The sequence below is a fragment of the Hakea prostrata genome, chromosome 1 (genome assembly GCF_041222555.1).
Source record: "Hakea prostrata isolate BN-2017 chromosome 1, UWA_Hpros_2, whole genome shotgun sequence".
Classification (NCBI taxonomy): Eukaryota; Viridiplantae; Streptophyta; class Magnoliopsida; order Proteales; family Proteaceae; genus Hakea; species Hakea prostrata.
The window spans coordinates 8678229-8698411 of NC_142600.1; the positions used below are offsets into that span (position 1 = coordinate 8678229).

At 37.4% G+C, this 20183-nt stretch overlaps 2 protein-coding genes and 1 pseudogene across 7 annotated transcripts; 1 reads left to right on the plus strand and 2 right to left on the minus strand.

Annotated features, from left to right (window-relative positions):
• Nucleotides 1-274: 274 nt before the first annotated feature.
• Nucleotides 275-9662, minus strand: EMB1025 (Pentatricopeptide repeat (PPR) superfamily protein). 5 transcript variants are annotated; one of them, XM_089160305.1, is made up of 4 exons: nt 9436-9662; nt 8895-9271; nt 6751-8783; nt 275-1574 (listed from the first exon to the last, which is right to left on the minus strand). In XM_089160305.1, the coding sequence occupies exons 3-4, from the start codon at nt 8688-8690 to the stop codon at nt 1565-1567; spliced, it is 1950 nt and encodes a 649-aa protein (XP_089016431.1). In that variant the 5' UTR covers nt 8691-8783; nt 8895-9271; nt 9436-9662; the 3' UTR covers nt 275-1564. The 5 variants fall into 5 exon arrangements, with proteins under 5 accessions (XP_089016431.1, XP_089016434.1, XP_089016430.1 ...); XM_089160308.1 differs by having other exon boundaries at nt 6751-8483; nt 8633-8783; nt 8895-9662; XM_089160304.1 differs by having other exon boundaries at nt 8895-9662.
• On the plus strand, nt 3367-6063 carry LOC149027203 (putative inactive receptor kinase At5g58300 pseudogene; annotated as a pseudogene).
• Nucleotides 9663-10789: 1127 nt separating the features above from the next.
• Nucleotides 10790-20006, minus strand: LOC149027204 (uncharacterized). Of its 2 annotated transcripts, none has more exons than XM_089160310.1 (4): nt 19830-20006; nt 18883-19034; nt 13424-13516; nt 10790-11580 (listed from the first exon to the last, which is right to left on the minus strand). In XM_089160310.1, exons 2-4 carry the CDS (start codon nt 18984-18986, stop codon nt 11061-11063), a joined length of 717 nt encoding a protein of 238 aa, XP_089016436.1. In that variant the 5' UTR covers nt 18987-19034; nt 19830-20006; the 3' UTR covers nt 10790-11060. The 2 variants fall into 2 exon arrangements, with proteins under 2 accessions (XP_089016436.1, XP_089016435.1); XM_089160309.1 differs by having other exon boundaries at nt 18883-19086.
• Between the last annotated feature and the right edge of the window lie 177 nt (nt 20007-20183).

Below are 20183 nucleotides of genomic sequence, written 5' to 3' on the forward strand. Positions count from 1 at the left end.
AATTTTGTCTATTCACCACATGTTGCACATTAGCTCCCAGCCATCTATAGATAGTGATCCAAGAATGAAAGATAGACCATTATTAACGAATTTAATTAATAGTTGACTAAGACTAAATCTCAATTCTCTCTTTTAGATCTTGAATGAAATTAACTGACAGTTGACCAACACTAAATCTCAATTCTCTTTTTAGATGTTGAATTTATTTTTATCTTTCTTAGTTAAATATTTTCAATTTCATCTTTCATAGTCCCCAAAAATTGTATTTGAACCCCTCCTCCCATTTTACTTGATAAATTACAGAATTAGGCATAATTAGGTTGCATCTACAAAACTACCTGCCAGATATTTCATTTAATTGAGAGATTGGTTATGCTAAAGATATATTAAATAAAAGTTCTAAAGAAAATTATAAGCAAAGTCTATCACAAAATGGATTTTGGGGAAACCAAGAAACATTCAAGGATACCATGCAATCTCATATTAACCAAACAAACAAAATGCAAGAGCTTTTAAGCTATAAGCCCAACAGAAAATACAAAACTCGAGCTCACTCCATATATTAGAAGTCTCAGTTCATTCTCCATCTGATGTTTCAGGTTTTGTCAAATCTTCTACAGTTCTCAAAAAAAAAAAAAATTTCTTCTACAGTTTGATCATTTAATATACAAGTTCCTAACCCTGTTCTAAGTGAGATGCCACCCAATTCAACAGCTTTCATCAGTGTGTCAGCAATGGAAAAATTGGATCAACCTTCTATGTTGAAAGGAAAGGGTGTCCTAACTAAAAACATATGACCTCCAGCAACAATAACACGTTTCTCTATCGAAATTCAGCTTCTCCACTGCTTCTGTCTAAGATACAGGTAAAAGTATATTATTCTTACCTCCCAACCTCTTCGACGATTTCCCGTCCCCTGCAATTCTGTCATTTATAGATGGAAACCATGATGGTAACAGTGCAAGTAAGAAATCTGATGTGACTAAAATCTCACTGATGAACAACCAAAGCTTGGTATTACATCTGATGTAAGCATAGGGGAAAAGCTACATTGAGGATCCTAGAGTAAGCTCAGAACAAGCCTCACCATATGCATGCCCACTTCTACATATTCAAAGGAATCACATCATGCAGAGGAATGAACAAGTGCATGAATCAGATGCTACATCCCGAGGATATGAAGCATTACATGAACCTTGTTGTACTGATGAATAAAAGAGATGATTTTATTGTAAATATTCCTAGACCTAGGGTAATGAATACTGTGGAAATGATGACTCTCTTTTAGCATTCAAATCATAAAAGACACCACATGATAAAAGAGAAATTAGGTGAGCTGGCCGTGGCCAAGAAGGGGTTAGTAAGAGTTTTGTCTCAGAAGGGATAATATGAAACAAGAAAATGGACAGAGCATCCCAGAGTCAAGGCTGTTTGAAATCCTTGATATAATGAAATTGTTAAGATGTGCAGCTGCTGTTTATACGCTGTTACTCCAATCCTAGTATGTTGAATATCTCCATTTTGAATAAACCCGCATCCCCAAGTGCTGGTCTTTAGACTTGGTTCAACCCATCCTGTAATAACAAGACTATTGTTAGGAAAAGCATTCCAATTCACAACTTAAAAATGAAATACTGCTAATAGGACAAGACCCTAAAAGAACTAATCCAGATAGAGATAAAGCAAAAGAGAAAATCAATTATTAAACCATTCAACAAGTTAGGAGTTAAAGACCCAAAAAGAAGGGATCAAGGAAGCAGAAGAAGAGACTTCATTAAATAAAAGAGGTAGCAAGTTGGTTGACACAAGTGCTTACCTCGGTTTAGTCCAAGTAATTCTCCCAAACTAAAGAAGCAATGCCCTCTATAGAAATCACAAAATCTACATATAGCTGAATGAAAAGAAGAGAGACTAGACTTGGTCATAATGGTTGATGATGTTCATTACAAATGATTTTCAGCCAATCCATAAAAGTTCATGTACTCTGATTTCACTAGCTTCTAGCTACTGTAGGTTGCTGTATATATATTTAGTTACAACATACTGAAACATCCATCAAATGGTAAGTGAACACAACCTCAAACTAGAATGAAGCAAACCTACACAACACCCAAAACAATAAACAAGTAGAAGAAACTGAAAAATAAGACAGAATTTACATGAAATTTGGTAGAAAAATTATGAGAATTAAATCAAAGCATATCAGAAAAAACCCACCAGAACTTGGACCAAAGCAACTACAGAAAACTGCAAATCTAAGGTTGTCATTACTTTCCTGTTTGTTGCAGGTTCAAACTCTCTATAATTTCTTCTGTTCCTCCAAGCACAATACTATTTGTGAAGGAAAAGATCTCACTGTGGCTCAAGAAATACCAGATTCTTACCACTTTTAACTTGTTTGTTTCATTAATGGAGACTGAATCAGAGTTTAACCTGCTTAAATACACACTCAAGAAAAAAAATCCATAGTTTCTAACAAATCAAGGTTCTCTATATTAGGTACAACTACCAAGATGATAATGATTATCACCAATGCTTAAGTTGTTTTGCTCCCTTATAAAACAAATAGAACAAACAAATAGAGAAGCTAGAACTTGATTGTTATGGTTCATCAAGATAACCCAGAATGTCAGATTGTGTCATTTTGATGTTTTCAACATAAAAAATATATATATAAATATCTCTGAGCTAAACAAGGAGATGAAGCCAACTCAGTATAAACAAAGCAAGAAAAGTAATTATACAAAGATGGGATCATGGGAATACAGTCATTGCCAACATATTATATGGGCTCTACAATACCAATTTCCCCTACTAAAAATGCACAGTTCCCAATTGTCGAATCCTCCTGTCCCTTTTCTTGCTTGTTTTGAATTGTAATCCTACTTGAGTTTATAAGACACCATACCATCATTCCTCTTATGAAAGGAACCCAAGAAAAACCTTTTCAACCCTCACTGCTCATACCCTTTTCATCTCTCTTTCTCTCTATACTGGTTCATATTGATCACCAGAATGAAAAACACACACCCAAGAACAATTTGGCTCCACAGAAATTTCAAACTTAGTTTAAACAATTGAAATGGTACCCGGTACAAACTTAGAAGAAGACTTAAGTTTAAATAATTGAAATGGCACCTGGTACAAACTTAGAAGAAGACTCAAAAATAGAAACAAACACTAAAATGGGAAGGAGTAATCTAATCCTTAACGGACAAAGCTAATGTAAACCAACTACTGCTGAGAACACTACAAATATGCTCCACTGATACAGGCCCACACCATTAAATTAGAGAGTGATGAACTCTCTAGATCCAACTGTTTGGTTCTTTATCTTCTGCCCTAAAGTGCTCAAGAATAAGATTAATGGTGAATGATTTACGTGAAGACTTCATGCACATGTTTGAGGTCATAGACCACCACGTAAGAGAATATGGTCTGGTTCAAGAAATGGAGAAACGCATTCCATTTACTCCACTCGTTAATCTCAATGCATGGAATCAACTGTCAACAGAACAATCCATGATAACTTTGCAGGTTCCTTTTGCTTTTTAATGGTAGCAGTTGGAGAAGATGAGAACCTTTCGGTGTTGAAAAGGCAAGAAAATAATGTATGCTAACAATTACACTGTTTCTCATACGTTACCCAGTCACCAGGAATGGAATCTACGCATGTTACAAAATAAAACTCTTCCTGATACACCCCATTTACACATTCTTCTCCTTTACCACCAGAGATGGAGAGAAAAAGGCAACCAATTCCCAGCACTAGGAATCTGCCAGAGGCTTTTTAACTTTGTGTTTAACGGCATTGCTGGCTTGCTGCTCATGATCTCAAGTGTATCACCTTCGGTCCTCCAAAAACTTTAAGTTTGAGCATATAATCCAGATTTCGCTCTGCTGCAACCACTACTGCTCATACTTCAAACAGAATCACTAATGAAACAAAACATTACAACACAACCGAAAACCCAATACTGCATTGTGAAACTGAACTTGAGAAAATCTAACCCAGTTGAAGCTGATCCTATTTATCAGGAAACATGATGGTGTGAATCTGCTTTGAATCACATGTAAAGGCTCTACTCAAAAGTGAGTTTGGATCCTCTACCCACATGGAGTGGAAAAATCCCAATCCACATGGTTGGATGCTTATCATGTGTCCGATCTAGAAGCAAGATCCTATTTTTCAGGAAAGGAGAGAGAAGATTTACATTTCTACATTTTCAGAATTTTCCTAAAAAATAAGATTCTATTCTACGATCAGACACGTGTCAAAGATCAAACCATGTGGATTGGGATTTTTCCTCTCCATGTGGGTGAAGAATCCGGACTCCTCAAAAGTATCTCTCAACCGGTTTTTTTCAAATCATTCTCATAGTTTTCCAAGTAGAATTGAAAACAACTCAAGGATTTTCATAGTGGTGGTATTTTACAGGAAATTGCATATATGAAAAATAACAAAGGAAAAAAACTAACAACTAAATGAATAAACAAAGAGGAAGGAAGAATATTCGTCTCTCAGCGTGGATTGCTGTTCCAATATTTCTTGAAATTCTTACCTTTTCACTCTCAATTCTGGACCAGAAAAGTGTATGCATCTGCAGCTAAAATCAAAATTGACCCTCTCACAGATCCGCTAGTCTCGCACAGCCAATGTCAGTTCCAATTCTAGACTAAGCAATTCCACATGAACCACCCAAATCCTCTTTCCTTTTCTGCACCTTTTCCCAACTGTTTGTTTTTCCTCTGGCAATTGCTGATCTGAATTCAGAAATGTTATTTTCAATCGTGGTATGAAACTCAATTGGAACTCCAATGCCCCAGTTTGCCTGTCATTGGTTTGGCATTACGACCAGGACTGACTGGCTCAATCCCACCCAATACTCTTGGAAAGCTAGATGCTCTCAGAATCCTGAGCCTTCAATCCAACCACCTCAGTGGGAGTCTCCCTTCTGATGTTTCTTCCCATCCTTCACTTCATTACCTCTACCTACAACATAACAACTTCTCTTGTAAGATCCCTGCTTCTCTTTCTGCTGAACTCAAATTACTTGAGCTATGGTAGGATTTCACAATCACTACAGAATCTGACACAATTTATTGGATTATACCTCCAGAACAACTCCCTCTCTGGACCAATCCCCAAGCTGAACCTCCCAAGTCTCAAACATTTGAATTTGAGCCACAAGATTTGAGCCAAAACAACCTGAATGGCTCCGTACCAGCTTCCTATAGAAGTACCCCAGTTCATCTTTCATAGGAAACTCTCTCTTATGTGGACCACCTCTGAAGCAGTGCTCTCCAATCTCACCTTCACCTGCTACTTCTTCACCTTTCTTATCGGCAATTCCTCAACCACAAAAGGGCTCAAAAGGGAAACCAAGCACAGGGGTTATCATCGCAATTGCCGTTGGAGGTTCTTCTGTTCCATTTCTTTTGGCGCCAACAATCTTGGTATCTTGTCTAAAGAAAAAAAAATAGTGAAGGTAGAAGCGTCTTGAAGGGGAAAGCCATTAGTGCTGGAAGAGGTGAGAAGCCTAAGGAGGAATTTGGAAGTGGGGTGAAGAAAAGAATAAGCAAGTCTTCTTCGAAGGCAGTTCTTGTAACTTTGATCTTGAGGATCTGTTAAGGGCAACGGCCGAAGTGCTTAGGAAAGGAAGTTATGGGACAGCCTATAAAGTAGTCCTGGAGAAGGGGACCACTGTAGTGGTGAAGAGGTTGAAGGAAGTTGTGGTGTGGGAGAGGGACTTTGAGCAGCAGATGGAAATTGTTGAACGTGTTGGCCAGCACCCAAATGGTGTGCCACTCCGTGCTTCCGACTACTCCAAGGATGAGAAACTATTAGTTTGTGGTTACATCTCAAATGGCAGCTTGTCTGCACTATTGCATGGTATGTCCTATTTGAGCTTTGAAAGACTTTTCAAGTTTTTACCTACCCTTGCCAAGAATGCCATGCTATTAAGTTGCCATTTTTATCTCAACGTGCTATCTCCATACACTACATTTCCTTCAGCATCAAAAAGATGGTTTCTGCATTTGAATAAATGGAAACATTCATAAAAAATGTTGGAGTTGAGATTCTTGATCCCTGTTTTAGAAATGGTCCAACGTTTTTTTTTTTGAATGATTCCATAAAGCCAAACGCAGAAACTAGCTTTGATGCTAAACTAAATGCAGTTTGGAAGACACTTTTAAAATTTCAACCATGTCAACTTTTGAGAACCTACTGATTAATACTAAGCATAGTAGCTTTACTGGTCTAGTTTTTAGAATAAGAATAGTAAATCTTTCCTATTTTCATATAATAATAATATAAAAATGTATTTCCTAATTTGTCCATTAGCACCTGAATTTAACATCTTTAAACTGTTATAGAAGTTATAATACAGTGCATCCAGGGCCCAAAATCAGTAACTTGAATGCCCACAAATATTTTACCCCCCCAAAAAAAAAGGAATACCCAGAAGTATAATGGCAATCAGAAACAATAACAATCAAAAAACAAATACACACTCTCCAATAACCTCCTATGGGCCATGGATGTGAAAAATGGTAAGCAATATTAAGACATTATTTTGCATAAGGTACAGAGGCCTGCTATGCAATAGAGGATGATGAGAGAATGACAATGAGAGCTGAAAAATGAATCTATTGTACCTCTCTCCACAAAGATCAACTACATGATATTGGATGGTACAGAGCATAACAAGTTGCTAGAAAAGATTGTACAAAGAATCAATCACTCACCTAACAAATATTTCAGTCCAGCACCTATCAATGTCTGTTCGCACCTTCTTACGTTTACAGACATCTTTAACAACCCTTTCCCATGTGGAGGCCTTTGGGGGAAGAAATTTCTTCAGCATTACTTCTACAATCTTGGAAGCACCTTCTACTCTCTGATGCTTTATTAGCCGTACCACAAGCTCATCTAGAAACTCCTGTCCATTGTGAGTTGGGCATTCAAAATTCTTCAGAAAGATGTTACAAGTATCTGAATCTGGATCACAATGCTGATCCAACATTCTATTTAGGAGATCTATGGCACGGGAGATGTCGCCCTTCTTGCATAAACTATAGAAGAGTATATTATATGTGACAACATCTGGTTGAGAATCAGGCCCCCCAAAAAGCATCTCATTCAATAGCTTCATACCATCATCCACAAGGCCAGCATTGCAGAGGCCATGTATCATTGAACTGTAAGCAACTGCATCAGGCTTACATCCTCTACCCAACATATGTTTCCACACCATCAACCCTTCCTTGAGCTTCCCATCCTTGCAGAGGCCATCAATAAGTACACTATAGCAAACTGCATTAGGAGCACATCCACTCTTCCCCATCTCCTTCCATACTAGAATTGCTTGATGGCTTTTTCCTATCTTAAAAAATCCCTTCATTAGGGAGCTGTAAGTGAAGGCATTGGGTATACAACCCTTATCCAACATCTCTGGGATAATCTTCTGGGCTTCATCGGGTTTTCCATCTTGACAAAGACCATCTATAAGGGCACTGTAAACTACAGTATTTGGTTTGCAACCCTTTCCTACCATCTCCTGCCACAATCGCATTGCCTCCTCCGATTTTCCCTCTTTAAACAATCCGCTAACAAGTGAAGAATAAAGAAACTCATTTGGATGGTGCCCCCTTTCCTCCATCCAAATCAAAACAGAAGTTGCATCAGCAGTTCTCCCTTGCTTGACAAGGCCATCAATAATAGTGCCATATGTAACATTGTTTGGTATGCATTTGTTTGAGACCATCTGTTCCAAAAGCTTGATAGCCTTGTCTAATTGCCCCTTCAGGCATAAACCATGAATAAGAGTATTGTAGGTCACTTCATTAGGAACACAACCTTTAAGAAACATATTGTCAACAAGCTTAGCTGCACGAGCCATGTTGCCCCTCTTGCATAGTGCATTGATCAAAACATTAAATACCACAGGGCTGGGGAAGCACCCCTCAATCTGCATCTCATCCAACAAGGAAACAGCTTCATCAATCCTATTCTCCTTGCATAACCCATCCATCAAAGTGCTATAAGTAAAAACATCAGGAGTACAGTTTCTAAAGGACATTCCACGGAACATTTCACATGCTCTATCAACCATTCCCAATTTACACAAGACCTTAATGATTAAATTAAAAGTAAGGACATTAGGAGAGAAACCCTTCCCCAGACACTGTGCATGGAACATCATAGCATGGTCAAAGCGACCTGCTTGAACAAGAATATTAAGCACGGAATTAAATGACCGAACTGTTTGCTTACACTGAAACTCCTCTACCATTCGATCAAACAAGTCCACTGCTTTCTCGGGCAGACAAGCCTTTCCATAAGCTTTGAAAGCATGGATGAAAATTTTCTCCGAGAATACACGATTCTCTCGCTTCATTCGATCCAATACCCTCTCAAAGGATTTAAAGTCTCCCGAATCAGCAAAATTCTTCATGAGAAAATAAAAGGTTGAATCACCCTGTGTATAGGAACCCAACTTAGGACTCGATTTGAACATCTCTTCAGCAAGAGGTGGTTCAATAGCATCCTCATTGGTTTGCGCAGTCTCCGAAGTATTACTGAAAGAAGCTGAAAAGCAACAATAACCAAAAGGAGCCGAAAACTTACATGGGTTCAAAGAAATCTTCCATTTTTGCCTTTTTCTGAGTAGGGTCCTGCAGAACATGATTGATTACTTGAATTTTTGAAGGGAATAAACCATCTTCAAAGGAACTCTTAGTCATTGTGTAGGGAACTAAGGGCTTGCTGTAGATTTTGACTGAAACAAGAATAAGCAGATGATATTAATATGAGAAAGTGGAGAGACGCAGGAAAAACCATCTCTTGAGGAAACGAAGATGGGGAAGCAGAGGAATACAAAAATTTATACCTCCTTCGGCACAGGGGCTTCTAGAGGTCCAAACAGTAGGACATCAGAAGGGAAGGAGCGACTTGGCCTTGAATACTTCAAAGGATTTATTAGAGAGAGCTCTCTCCGCATTGAAGAACTCGGAATCAAAGCTTCGGAACCCAGGGAGATGATGAACATGTTCGACTACGAAGAGAGCGCGGCTGCGGGGTTCGGCTCCTTCCATGGAGGGAAATTCCCAGAGGAGTAATTAGATTTAGCATGGATAATATGCTGATCCAACGGTTAAGATTAAGATAACATTTTTACCCTCTCAAATCCATCTCGGGTGAAACTCTCCAGTAGATTTCCGTTGTGGATGAGTTATCAATCTTCAGATGAATAAGGAAGCAAAATGACTGGAAATTGGACCGTTATGAAGACGACATATAGAGCACGAAAAGATAACCAGAATCAAAGAAAAAGGAGGGCAATTTTTCTTGTGAAAATCCCAATCGTAAAAATCGTAAACAAATACGTAGGAAAAAAAAATCCGAACAGAAATTAGAAAGAAAATTGGCACCTGAAGATGCTTCTGATGAGCTTGACGAGATTCCATTGAGTGCTGACTGTTACAGAGAAAGACCCGGGAAGAGAAGAACCCATTTTGAAGCATAAATCCCAAAAAGAACCAGGGTTCCAGAAGGTTGGGGGAACCAATTGTTTGTGTATACCCAAAAAAAAAATTTAAAAAATTACACAAAATCATGAAAGAGCGTTATAGTCGCTGCCCTTATAGGAGTTTGAAGTTTGAACGGAAATCAAATGGAGTTTCACCGGAGAAAGGTTTGAGAGCGTAAATTTGTATATCTTCATCTTAACCGTTGGATCAGCATATGATATATGGCAAAATCTAATAACTCATTGGCCAGACAGATTCCTAAATAGCGAGGAGTCGAACGCGCGGCTGTGATACTCCGGTGAGTCACTCGGTAGGTCTTTTCATTTTTCCTGGTTGAACCCGAATTTTCCTGGTTTATTGGGGTGGTTGGTCTTTTCATTTTTCTGGTCATATCAAAGTGGTTACAAGGACCGGAGGCCCATGGGCCTAAGGATTTTGAAATTCTTTTTTTTAAGCAGAGAGCTTGACATATAATGGATGGGGGTGTTATATATGTCGGGTCGAACCCATAACATCTACATTAAGAATTATGAGTTTTTAACTAACACGTGTTTTTTCAATTCACCTTCATAATGCTCTACGTGAAAATAAAAAATAAATAAAAATAGGCTAAACTTTACTTCTTTCTAATATAAATTTACATTTATTTTACTAGTTTTTTATAATTTAAGATTCAGACTATAAGATTCAATGACCTGTTTGGATACATGAATTCAAATCTCTAGATTCATAAATGGGAGATCTATACCCATTTGGTTGTGAAATCCCTAGATTCATGAAATCTAAGGATTCACCTTTTTACACTAAAAAGTGAATCTATAGATTTATTGGTATGAAGTGAAATCCAAGAATTTCACTCCTGCTATTAAAGCATTAAACATTTGAACCATAACTCCATAGATATTTTTTCAGGATGAATCTAGAGCTAACTAAACAGTTAATTTTATAACTCCATAAATTTAAAATATCTAAATTTTTAAAATCTTCAGACTCAAGTAACCAAACAGACCCTTAAAACATAAGAAATAACCTTTTCCCACAAGCGTCCGCTAGGCACATCCTCAAGACATAGTGTGTACCTCGCCTGGTTCGCCATCTTTTTCAAGACAGTGAGTGTCGTTAAGGGGATTAAATATTATACATGGGTTGTAAGTTATTCAACGTGTACGACTACAAATTCCAAGCCATGCAACAGAGACACTAAAAGAAGCACCAGCACCAGCACCAAGCAGAAGGGGTTGGGGGGAAGGAATCCTTGATGAACTAGTTCATAGTTGCATTAAGAAAACACATGTTAATACATGCAACAAATTCAAAACCCCTACTGATACTACCGAGTAAAACATCAAGTTCCCAATGAACCAACCCTAGGAAATTTGGTGGAAAAGGAAAACAGAGTGCTGACAGATGAAAATGAAACAAGAAGAATTGGGGACTGTCTTTCAAAATCTATCCTTAGAAACAGAATAAGATGATCAAAGAACCATCCCCAAAAAATTCCACTAACCAGATGCTTAAAAACCATGTCAGTACCTCCGGAATCCATGGTCAAGCATCCGTGCTGAAGGGCATTCAAAAGCAAGATGACCCCTCCCACCACAGTTGTTGCAAATGACTATTGGCGCGCAATCACGGCTTATGTGCCCTGGCTGGCCACAGTTGCGACAGATAATGTCACGGAAGGGGTCACCAACAATCTCTGATGCAAGGTTTGTCTTGGGGCACTGACGGGCCAAATGACCTGATACATTACAAACGTTACAGACAGGCTCATTAGAGCATTCACGGGCCAAATGACCGGTCTTGCGACAATTGTTGCATGCCTTCTCATTGGTGCAGTCAACAGCAATGTGGCCTGGCTTGTAGCAGTTGTTGCAAAGCCTTAGGTCATATGGTGGCAGGCCTGAACCTGAACATTCACGGGCCAAGTGTCCCACTTTCCCACAAACATGGCAAATGGGATCATTGCTGCATTCATTTGCAACATGCCCTGGTTCCTTGCAGTTCCAGCATATAGTTTTTGCAGTACACTCCGCAGCAATATGACTGAAAAGAGAGAAATCAAGTTAAATCATTCAGCAACATCATTGTTACTAATTTTAGCAGGTAGGGGTAGATTAGTGCCCCAAGATAATGATGTAGACACTAGACAGGTGTTTTACTTTAAAATTTAAATGAATGAAAAAGACTGTTGGGCATGCAAATCGCAGGGTAGGCCACACAGCTGTCATTCAATTTGAACAGAATCTTATTTTGGTAATACAAGCAGAGTTGACCAACTGCTCTACTGCACATGTACTGAGATTTATTACCATAAGACTATGTGCAAATGCAAGTACATTCATGCAGGAATAGTACTACTTAAGTAACGAACGAAAGTTTGTTCCTTGAATAGTAGGTCCATAAATGTGATTTCAAGGTTTTACCCAAAAAAAATAAATGATATCAAGGTACATCATGAAAATAAATGATATCAAGGTACATCATGAAAGTACATACCTTGAAAATTTCCTATTTAAATCTACATAATAAATATTATTTTCATTGTTTCAAATACAGGTTGGTCAATTTAATGAGAGTTCCCCACCAAATGAAGCAGGTTTATGTATGACCTAGTACAAGGGCTCAACAAAATTCACAAAATATTTTACTTTCAACCAATACCTAAGTGAAACCTCGAACAATATGCAACAAATAGGGTTCCAGTAAAAGATTTCACTGCAGAAAAATATTAACAAAATGTGTCTGATAAAATACATTTCTTAAACATAAACACCCCAGTTTCAAACAAAATGAGAACTTTAATGGATTCAACAGGAAGGGCTTCAGAAACTTGGGGGCTTATTTTATATTTTGGTCAAATCGCTCCCATCAAAGTGTAGAACAAGTTGTTAGGCAGTAACGCATTGGAAATGGCACTTTGATCCTTCCCAGATTATAGGTTGCACAGAAGGGTTGCTTGTATTCCTGAATCCCACTTCTTTGACTCTTGCAATTAGCCATGTATTCTACTTATAACCTTGGAAAATTATGAAATGTATATAATATCATGTTCATTTATTCTTAATGCAATTTTTTAAATTGTTTAAGTAGACATCTCACTACTATAGTAGTATATTTTCATATAGGACACATATTAGAGAATGTATATAGCAACATACATCATGTACTAGCAACCTGAGGTATGAAGCCAAACTTACATTTTGTGTTTGTTTCTTAAAAGGTAAGAGTTTCACTATGTTTATAGGGCCTAAAATACCCCAGTCCAATCTAATCACAGTCCCAAATACATTTTATAAGGACAAGATTTGGAAAATTTGAGTCTCGTGGTAACAAATTTCGGGGTATTCCTTCCTTTCTATGAGATTGGATGTTTAATCTTGAGTGGGCAGAAAGTTAATTATACAAAGGCTGATTTGGTCTTCTGGTCATGTTACTTCCCTTCAGCTAAATCTGGCTGTAGGCTATTGGGAGATTTCTCCTCCTTTTTTTTTTTTTTTGTTTGGGGGTTGGGGGGGGGGGCGCCACTGGGGGTTGTGTCATTTAAGTAAATAATCATATGAACAAAATTGCAGGCTGATGTAGCAAACTAGCAATTCCAAGAAAGGTATTAAAAACTCGATGAAATGATAAGACAAAGTTCAGAGTAAATTTAAGTAGACAAAGTGACAAAACAATGCTTTTTATAATGGAAAATCTAGCAGGAAAAGGAAGAGAGGGGGGGGGGGAACAAATTTATTTTAGAAGAGGGAAAATGAATGGATTGTTAAGAGGAAAACAAATTGATAGGCATTATGAAAAGCATCAAGCTTCACCACCAACTAGGAAATGAAGGTAGAGGAGCAAACATAAATGCATACAGGAATCCAGTTGACAAAATATAACTTACCCAGGAAGTCCACAATTGTTACAAACAGCCATATTAGGACAGTCTCTAGCAAAATGCCCAGGTCGCTTGCAGTTCTTGCAGAGATAATCGTGCCTGGAAAACCAACAAGAGAATTTCCTCAAAATTTCCCCAATTCAAAAATAGTATTTTAAAACGGAGCAATCTAGTCCTTGAAAAACAATAACAAAAGTTAAACTTTAAGTTCAAAGGGTTCATGTATCATACAAGCCAACTAACTAGTCATCAGCTGTTCGTATCAACAGTGAAAGTTGTTTATGATAATGATGAAAAAGTTCATGTTCATGGGGTTTTTTTTTGGGTTGGGTTGGGTTGGGTGGGGGGGGGGGGGGGAGAGGAGATGGAAGAAAATGATTACATCAAGGATCAACTTTAAGCCCATATCTATTTGCACTTCTAATGGATGAATTAACCAAAGACATTCAAAACGAGGTTCCTTGGTGTATGCTTTTTGCTAATGATATTGTGTTGATAGATGAGACTCAAGTAGGGATTAATATCAAATTAGAGCAGCTTTGGAATCAAGAGGCTTTAAACTAGGTATAACAAAAACATAATATTTACTTTGTAACTTTAGTCATGATCGGGCAAACAATGCGGTGGTGAAACTTGACATAAGGAGATTTTTTAGAGTGATTGTTTTAAGCACCTTGGTTCAATCATAAATAAAAGAGGTGACATAGAGGATGTGTTTCCCAAAGAATATCAAAATAGGGTGGATGAAGTGGAGAGATGCGTCCAAGGTCTTGTGTGATCGACATATTCCATTAAAGCTTAAGGAAAAAATTCTATAGGACCATTGTTCGACCAGCTATGATGTACAGTGCAGAGTACTACAAAATCACGTAGATAAACTCAATGTAGCAAAAAGGAGGATGCTAAGATGGATGAGTGGCAAAACTAAGAAGGATAAGATAAGGAATGATCATATTAGAATTGGTCTAGGAGTTACTCCCATAAGTGATAAGCTACGAGAAATTGTTTGAGGTGGCACGGCCACGTTCAACGGAGGCCTTTAAATGCCCCTGTATGGAGAAGTGATATAATCCAAATTGAAGAAACTAGGAGAGCTACGACAGACCTAAGATAACCTTAAGAGAAGTGGTGAGAAAAGATATAAATAGCGGCCTTGTATCTAGCATGGCCTCAAATACAATTGATTGGAGGGCAAGAATACATGTAGCCAACCCCATTTAGTTGGAAAAGGCTTATTGTTATTGTTGTTGTAAAAAATGATTACATTACTTAGCACATTTACAAATTTGATTAATATCCAAAACATTCAAAATATTCCTAGTTCCTACAGAGGATTTAAAGGCTAGGTTAGTGAACCCAAACATGCTCATGTTAATGGTTGTAAACTAGAAACTTAAAATAAAGTAAAAAAAGGAGCAGTCTAATGAACCCTATGAAAGCCTCAATTGGTAGAGAAAGCCTCTCAAACTATAGTATCTATCCAGCGCTAGAGTAAGCAGCAAGCAAGAAAAACAAACACGAAGTACAACAATAGCCCCATTAACCAAAGACACTTTTATCTTCACTAATCTTTTCTATAACAATGACAAAATTATTCATTGATCTAGTATATGATCAGAATCAGTAAATTTAAAGGGAAATACACTGAGGGCTCCTAATGATTTGGATATGGCAAAACAATTTTTTTCTTACTCTGGAAAACTACTGAGCAACCAATTCTAGGACACAAGTTAAAAATGGCATTAGGGTCAGGGTACTTCTAGTTATTCCAGTAGATTCTGCTGTCAGTACAAGAAGACCGTAAGAGATATATGAGGATAATAATAAGGTTTCCCATGTGGAAAGTCTTTAAAACAGCTCCAAATCAGCAGCCAAAGAACCAATCTTCATTTCTGGTAACCTGCCAAATACACTTCACTTGTTGAATTCAAAATACAAAACCTAGACCTCCGATTACAAGGCATAATCTGGGTGAACAGCTATGCAACTCTTGCGGATTCAGTTTTGGGAAGTGATGATTTATTATTAAACAATCTTAACTTATCATGTCTTTCTGTTAATATATCTTGTATAAATCTGGTCTTGACGCCTTATCTGTTCCCAATCCCATCCAAATCTTTTTTGCCCATCCTCTTCATTCCTTATCCACCCATCTAACCTCATTTTTGAGTCCAAATCCATTCTCAACCGATCTGTTAAACTGGTCTAGCTTCCATTTTGACTAGTCAACCAAGAATTGAGGAGGCTGCCAATGGCCCAACCCTCGATATCCATGCCTTATTCAGATCCACCATAGACCCATCTCATTCCCCAGCCATTACCATGAACTGCCATATCACTCTTGACCATACCCCAATCTATGCACCCTGATGATGCTACAACTGAAGCCTACTTTCCATATCCAAAACCACCCTTCTCTAACTCAAATCCACAATGGAAAATTTTCCTTGACAACCTGATCACACCCATGATCCTATCGTTAGTGGGGAGAGAAAGGAATAATTTGAGAAGGGACGTGATGTGGGAAGATTTAGGAAAATTCCAAAGTTCTGCTAACTACTTCAATATTTTGTGAGACGTGTGAGAAAAAAAGAGAAAAATAGAAATAAAACTCGGGAGAATAAGAATTACCTTCTTTCCTAAAACTTGAAACCTTAGTCTACCTTGGACCTCTAAATTGATTTTTAATTGACAAGCAACCATTACACCTCAAACCCCCCCCAAAAAAAAAAAAACAACGGGAACCTACCCCAAAAAAAAAAAAAAAACAACGGGAACCTAATAGTTATCCAAAGTCATCTTCAACTGTAACTATACTTAAGATTTATCTCCTTTCAACCTAAACTTTTATTTCAGTTTTAAGAGTTTAACACAGTCTAAGCTATTTAGTTACTATTTCGAGTTAGCATCCAACTTGGAGTCCAAATCAAATCAGGACTCTACAATACTATATATATACCCCCCCCCCCCAAAAAAAAAAAAAAAAAAAAACACAGAGCACTAACTCAGTCTACACATGAAACACCACACAAGGGCCACTCACATGAGTAAAGGCAGCAGCCAACTAACACTCAGCAATTATTAGATTAATTCTGGTCTAGTTTTGCTTTCCCTGCCATGGGTACTCAGTTTACAAAATCCTATCCCTGAGAAGAATGGACTAACCAACTTAGACATAACATTAACCCCTCTATTCAATGAAAATACTTAAATACCTGAATTACATTGCCCCAACTAATAAGATTAAGCACAAAAAGAAAATGTTAGGTGAATAAAGGAGAAGCATTGTGGTCCAGTGTGCAAAAATAAAGGAGGTACTCAAAGGTGTAATAACTATAAAAGCAAAAACTAATGATTCATTCTATGAAATTATGGGGGAGAGTAATTGAAACCTCGTTTGAGACAAGAAACCACTACAAAGAGCCAATTTGGTTTTATACCAGGAAGATCTACAATGATAAATGATACTTAAGCAAAGGTACAGAGAGTGTAAGAAAGATCTTCATAAAGTCTCTCTTAAAGTATAAATAGCTTATGATAAAGTTTCTAGAGCATTAATTTTGCAAGTACTAAAGCAAAGAATGTTGCAAATAATATGTGCACATAATTAAAGATCTGTATGATGATCCAATGACAAGTGCAAAAAATGGAGGGGTAAGGGGGAAGGTGGTGAATTCCCGATTACAATTAAGCTACATAAAGGACTAGCTTTAAGCACATATTTATTTGCACTTGTCATTGATGATTTAACCAAAGACATTTCATACGAGGTTCCTTGGTGTATGTTTTTGTTTCGCCGTGATCAAACAGATGATGAGGCGGCAAAACTTGATGAGCAGGAGATTTCACACAGCGGTTATTTTAGGTATTTGGGTCAATACAAAAAAGGTAATATAGAAATGTTGTTTTCCCAAAAATCAAAATAGGAAGTAAGAAGTTGGGAAGTGCATCCAGCATCATGTGTGATCCAAATATTCCCTTCAAAGCTCAAAGGAAAATCCTATAGGACCAAGCTACAACTAGCTATAATATATAGTGCAAAGCATTTGATTGTTAAAAACATCATGTGGATAGACTCAGTATAGCGGACATGAGGATGCTAAGGTGAATGAGTAGCAAAACTAAGAACGAAAAGGAAAGGAATGATAATATTAAATTTGGTCTAAAAGAGCTCAATAAATGATAAGCTACGATAAAGTACATTGAGGTGGCACCACCACACTCAGTAGAGGCCTTTAAATACCGCCTATATGGAGAAGTGATTTAATCCAGATTGAAGGGATTAAAAGAGACATGAGATAACCTTAAGAGACTTAGTAAGGATATGCATACCTTGGGCCTTGTATCTAATATGACCTTATATATAGCTGTTTGGAAGGCATCCATGTAGCCAACCCCAGCCAGTTGGGAGTTAGAACAAGGCTTCTTGTTGTTGTTGTTGTATGTGTGCATATATATATCAACCCAGTGTTGTCGAACACCTTGTCTTACCGTTTTAAAGTCCAACGTTGTTTTCTTCACATACACCCTAATTTTCTAATCGAGAAGCATAAATCAAGCAACTTTTTTCCACTCTTTGCACTTTATATAAAAAGGTTCAGATCAATTTGTCAATCCTCAAATTAATTTCTCATATCAAACACGAATTGATTCATTTTCTGGTCATCTCTTTGATGTAAGTTGCAGCAACTCTCTTCTTTCTCATATCTTTTATATCCATTCTGATGGCTGAATTTCCTTGATGATTTAATCTTCATCTGGTTCTATAGAATTATTTTGGGATATCAAATTAGCTAGTATAAATTAAGAAGGGGTTTATACAGCCAGAGAAAGACAATAGGAATGGGTAGTGCGCAGCAAGTGCTAACACCACGACAATGGTGCAATGGCTGGAAACATGGAAGAACATCAGAAAAACAAAGAAATGGCAGATGAAGAATATGAAAAGTGGTTTCAGAAAGGGTAAATGGAAAATAACGGAGATGGCAGGAATGGAGCTTGAGCTAGGTCCTAACATGACAGTTAGATGGTGGGGTTTAGTGCAAATAATAGGTATGTCTGCCAGGCTTAATCTTAGGTCTTATTTGAATTCATTCGCCTGGGAAGTAAGATTTTAGTGGCCAGAATCAGACCTGAAAGGCTGGTTTTGACACCATTGGAGGGGATATGATAGCAATTGTTAGAAACACCACACGTTTCACTTAATTGTCAGATAAATAAGGAGCTGACCAAGCAATTTACTCAAAGAATAGCCATGTTTTAATATACATATAAGTGAATGAATAAGAAAGTGCAAACAGAGCCTAGATTCTGTAAAGAAAGAATCAAGCACTAAATCTAATTACTGGAAACACCAGAGTAAAGAAACAACAATTTAAAAAATAATAATAATAAAAACTACTTAAAAATAGTCTGAAACAACAGTGTGCTTAAACTTGCAAGAGAAAACTGAAACAAGGGTATACCTGTAGCTACGGATCGCCCTTCGATATGGTGCATCCCGATAAGATGAACGCTCACTACTGCGGAACCGCCGTACTCGTGGACTTCTGCTGTTTTCAGGACTCATACTGAAATCTGTTCTCAATCAAATGTCGAGCACTTTTCAAAAGTACAACTAAAGTATCCACAATCGCCAATATAAAACAAACCACCGCAAACAAAGTCACCTACATAAAATTAAAGCCCAAATTAATTTGAACCAATCATAAACCGTAGAGCCCTAATCCATCAGTTAGTGTTATTCGACAAAAAACTAGCATCCATCGAAAACAAAACAGGAGTGAATGTGAGAGAGGGATTAGATATCATGAAATCCTAAGTAATAGCCTTCTTTACACCATGAATGACCCATTCCGGTAACACAAGAAACCGAAAGAAAGAAAATTAACACAACATAAAACAGTCGCATTCTAAATTTCCCAAACCAGGATCAGTAACAGAATCTAGTCCAAACATCGCATTCAGGTCTACTACAGCCAACGGATTGCAATTTGTAAAGCTCCCGAATTGAAGTCAAGAAGTTGCTCTTAGAAGAAAAAAAGAACTCCCTAGATCACCATATCCACAAAAACCGTAACGCAATGGAGGAAAAATATTATGCATTAAGAGATATACAAAATTAGTGAAGGAGAATTTTACAATTCTCTCCATCGAGATGAAGAACCCTAACTGTAGTCACCATCAAGAAAGCTGCGGGATCACACATAACACACAGTGTTTTTAAGGCTTTATCAACTCAAATCAGAAGCTTAATCCAAAACCGTAGAAGTGTCCACTCGATATTTCATTACAAAATCTTGAGCAGTGTAAAGCCGTTTAGTGGCTATGAATCTATAAATTAAACATTTGAAACGAAATCGATTACTCTTTGCGTTAGATTAAAAACTGTAGATAAAATCTGAACACTGACCTTCAAACCTTGTAATTGATCTCAACTATAAGAGATTACGCCTTCAAAGAAAACTCAATTATCTATCCAGATAATGGCCAGGGACTTTTTCCCTTCCCGCCGTAAGTACTTTTTCCCTTCCCGCCGTTAGTACGCCAGGAAGCTTCAACGCCTGAAAGCCCTAGAAACAACCAAACGTTCAAACGTAAAGTTTCTCATATATTTATAGTCGTCGGGACAGAAAAAATTGAAAAGAATAATGGAAAATCAAGGAATTACTTTTTCTTTTCAAGATAAAGACATATTTTATTGTGGCCTACGATGAGACCTATTAATTAAATCTAAATGGGGAAAATAGTCTTTAGATTGGATAAC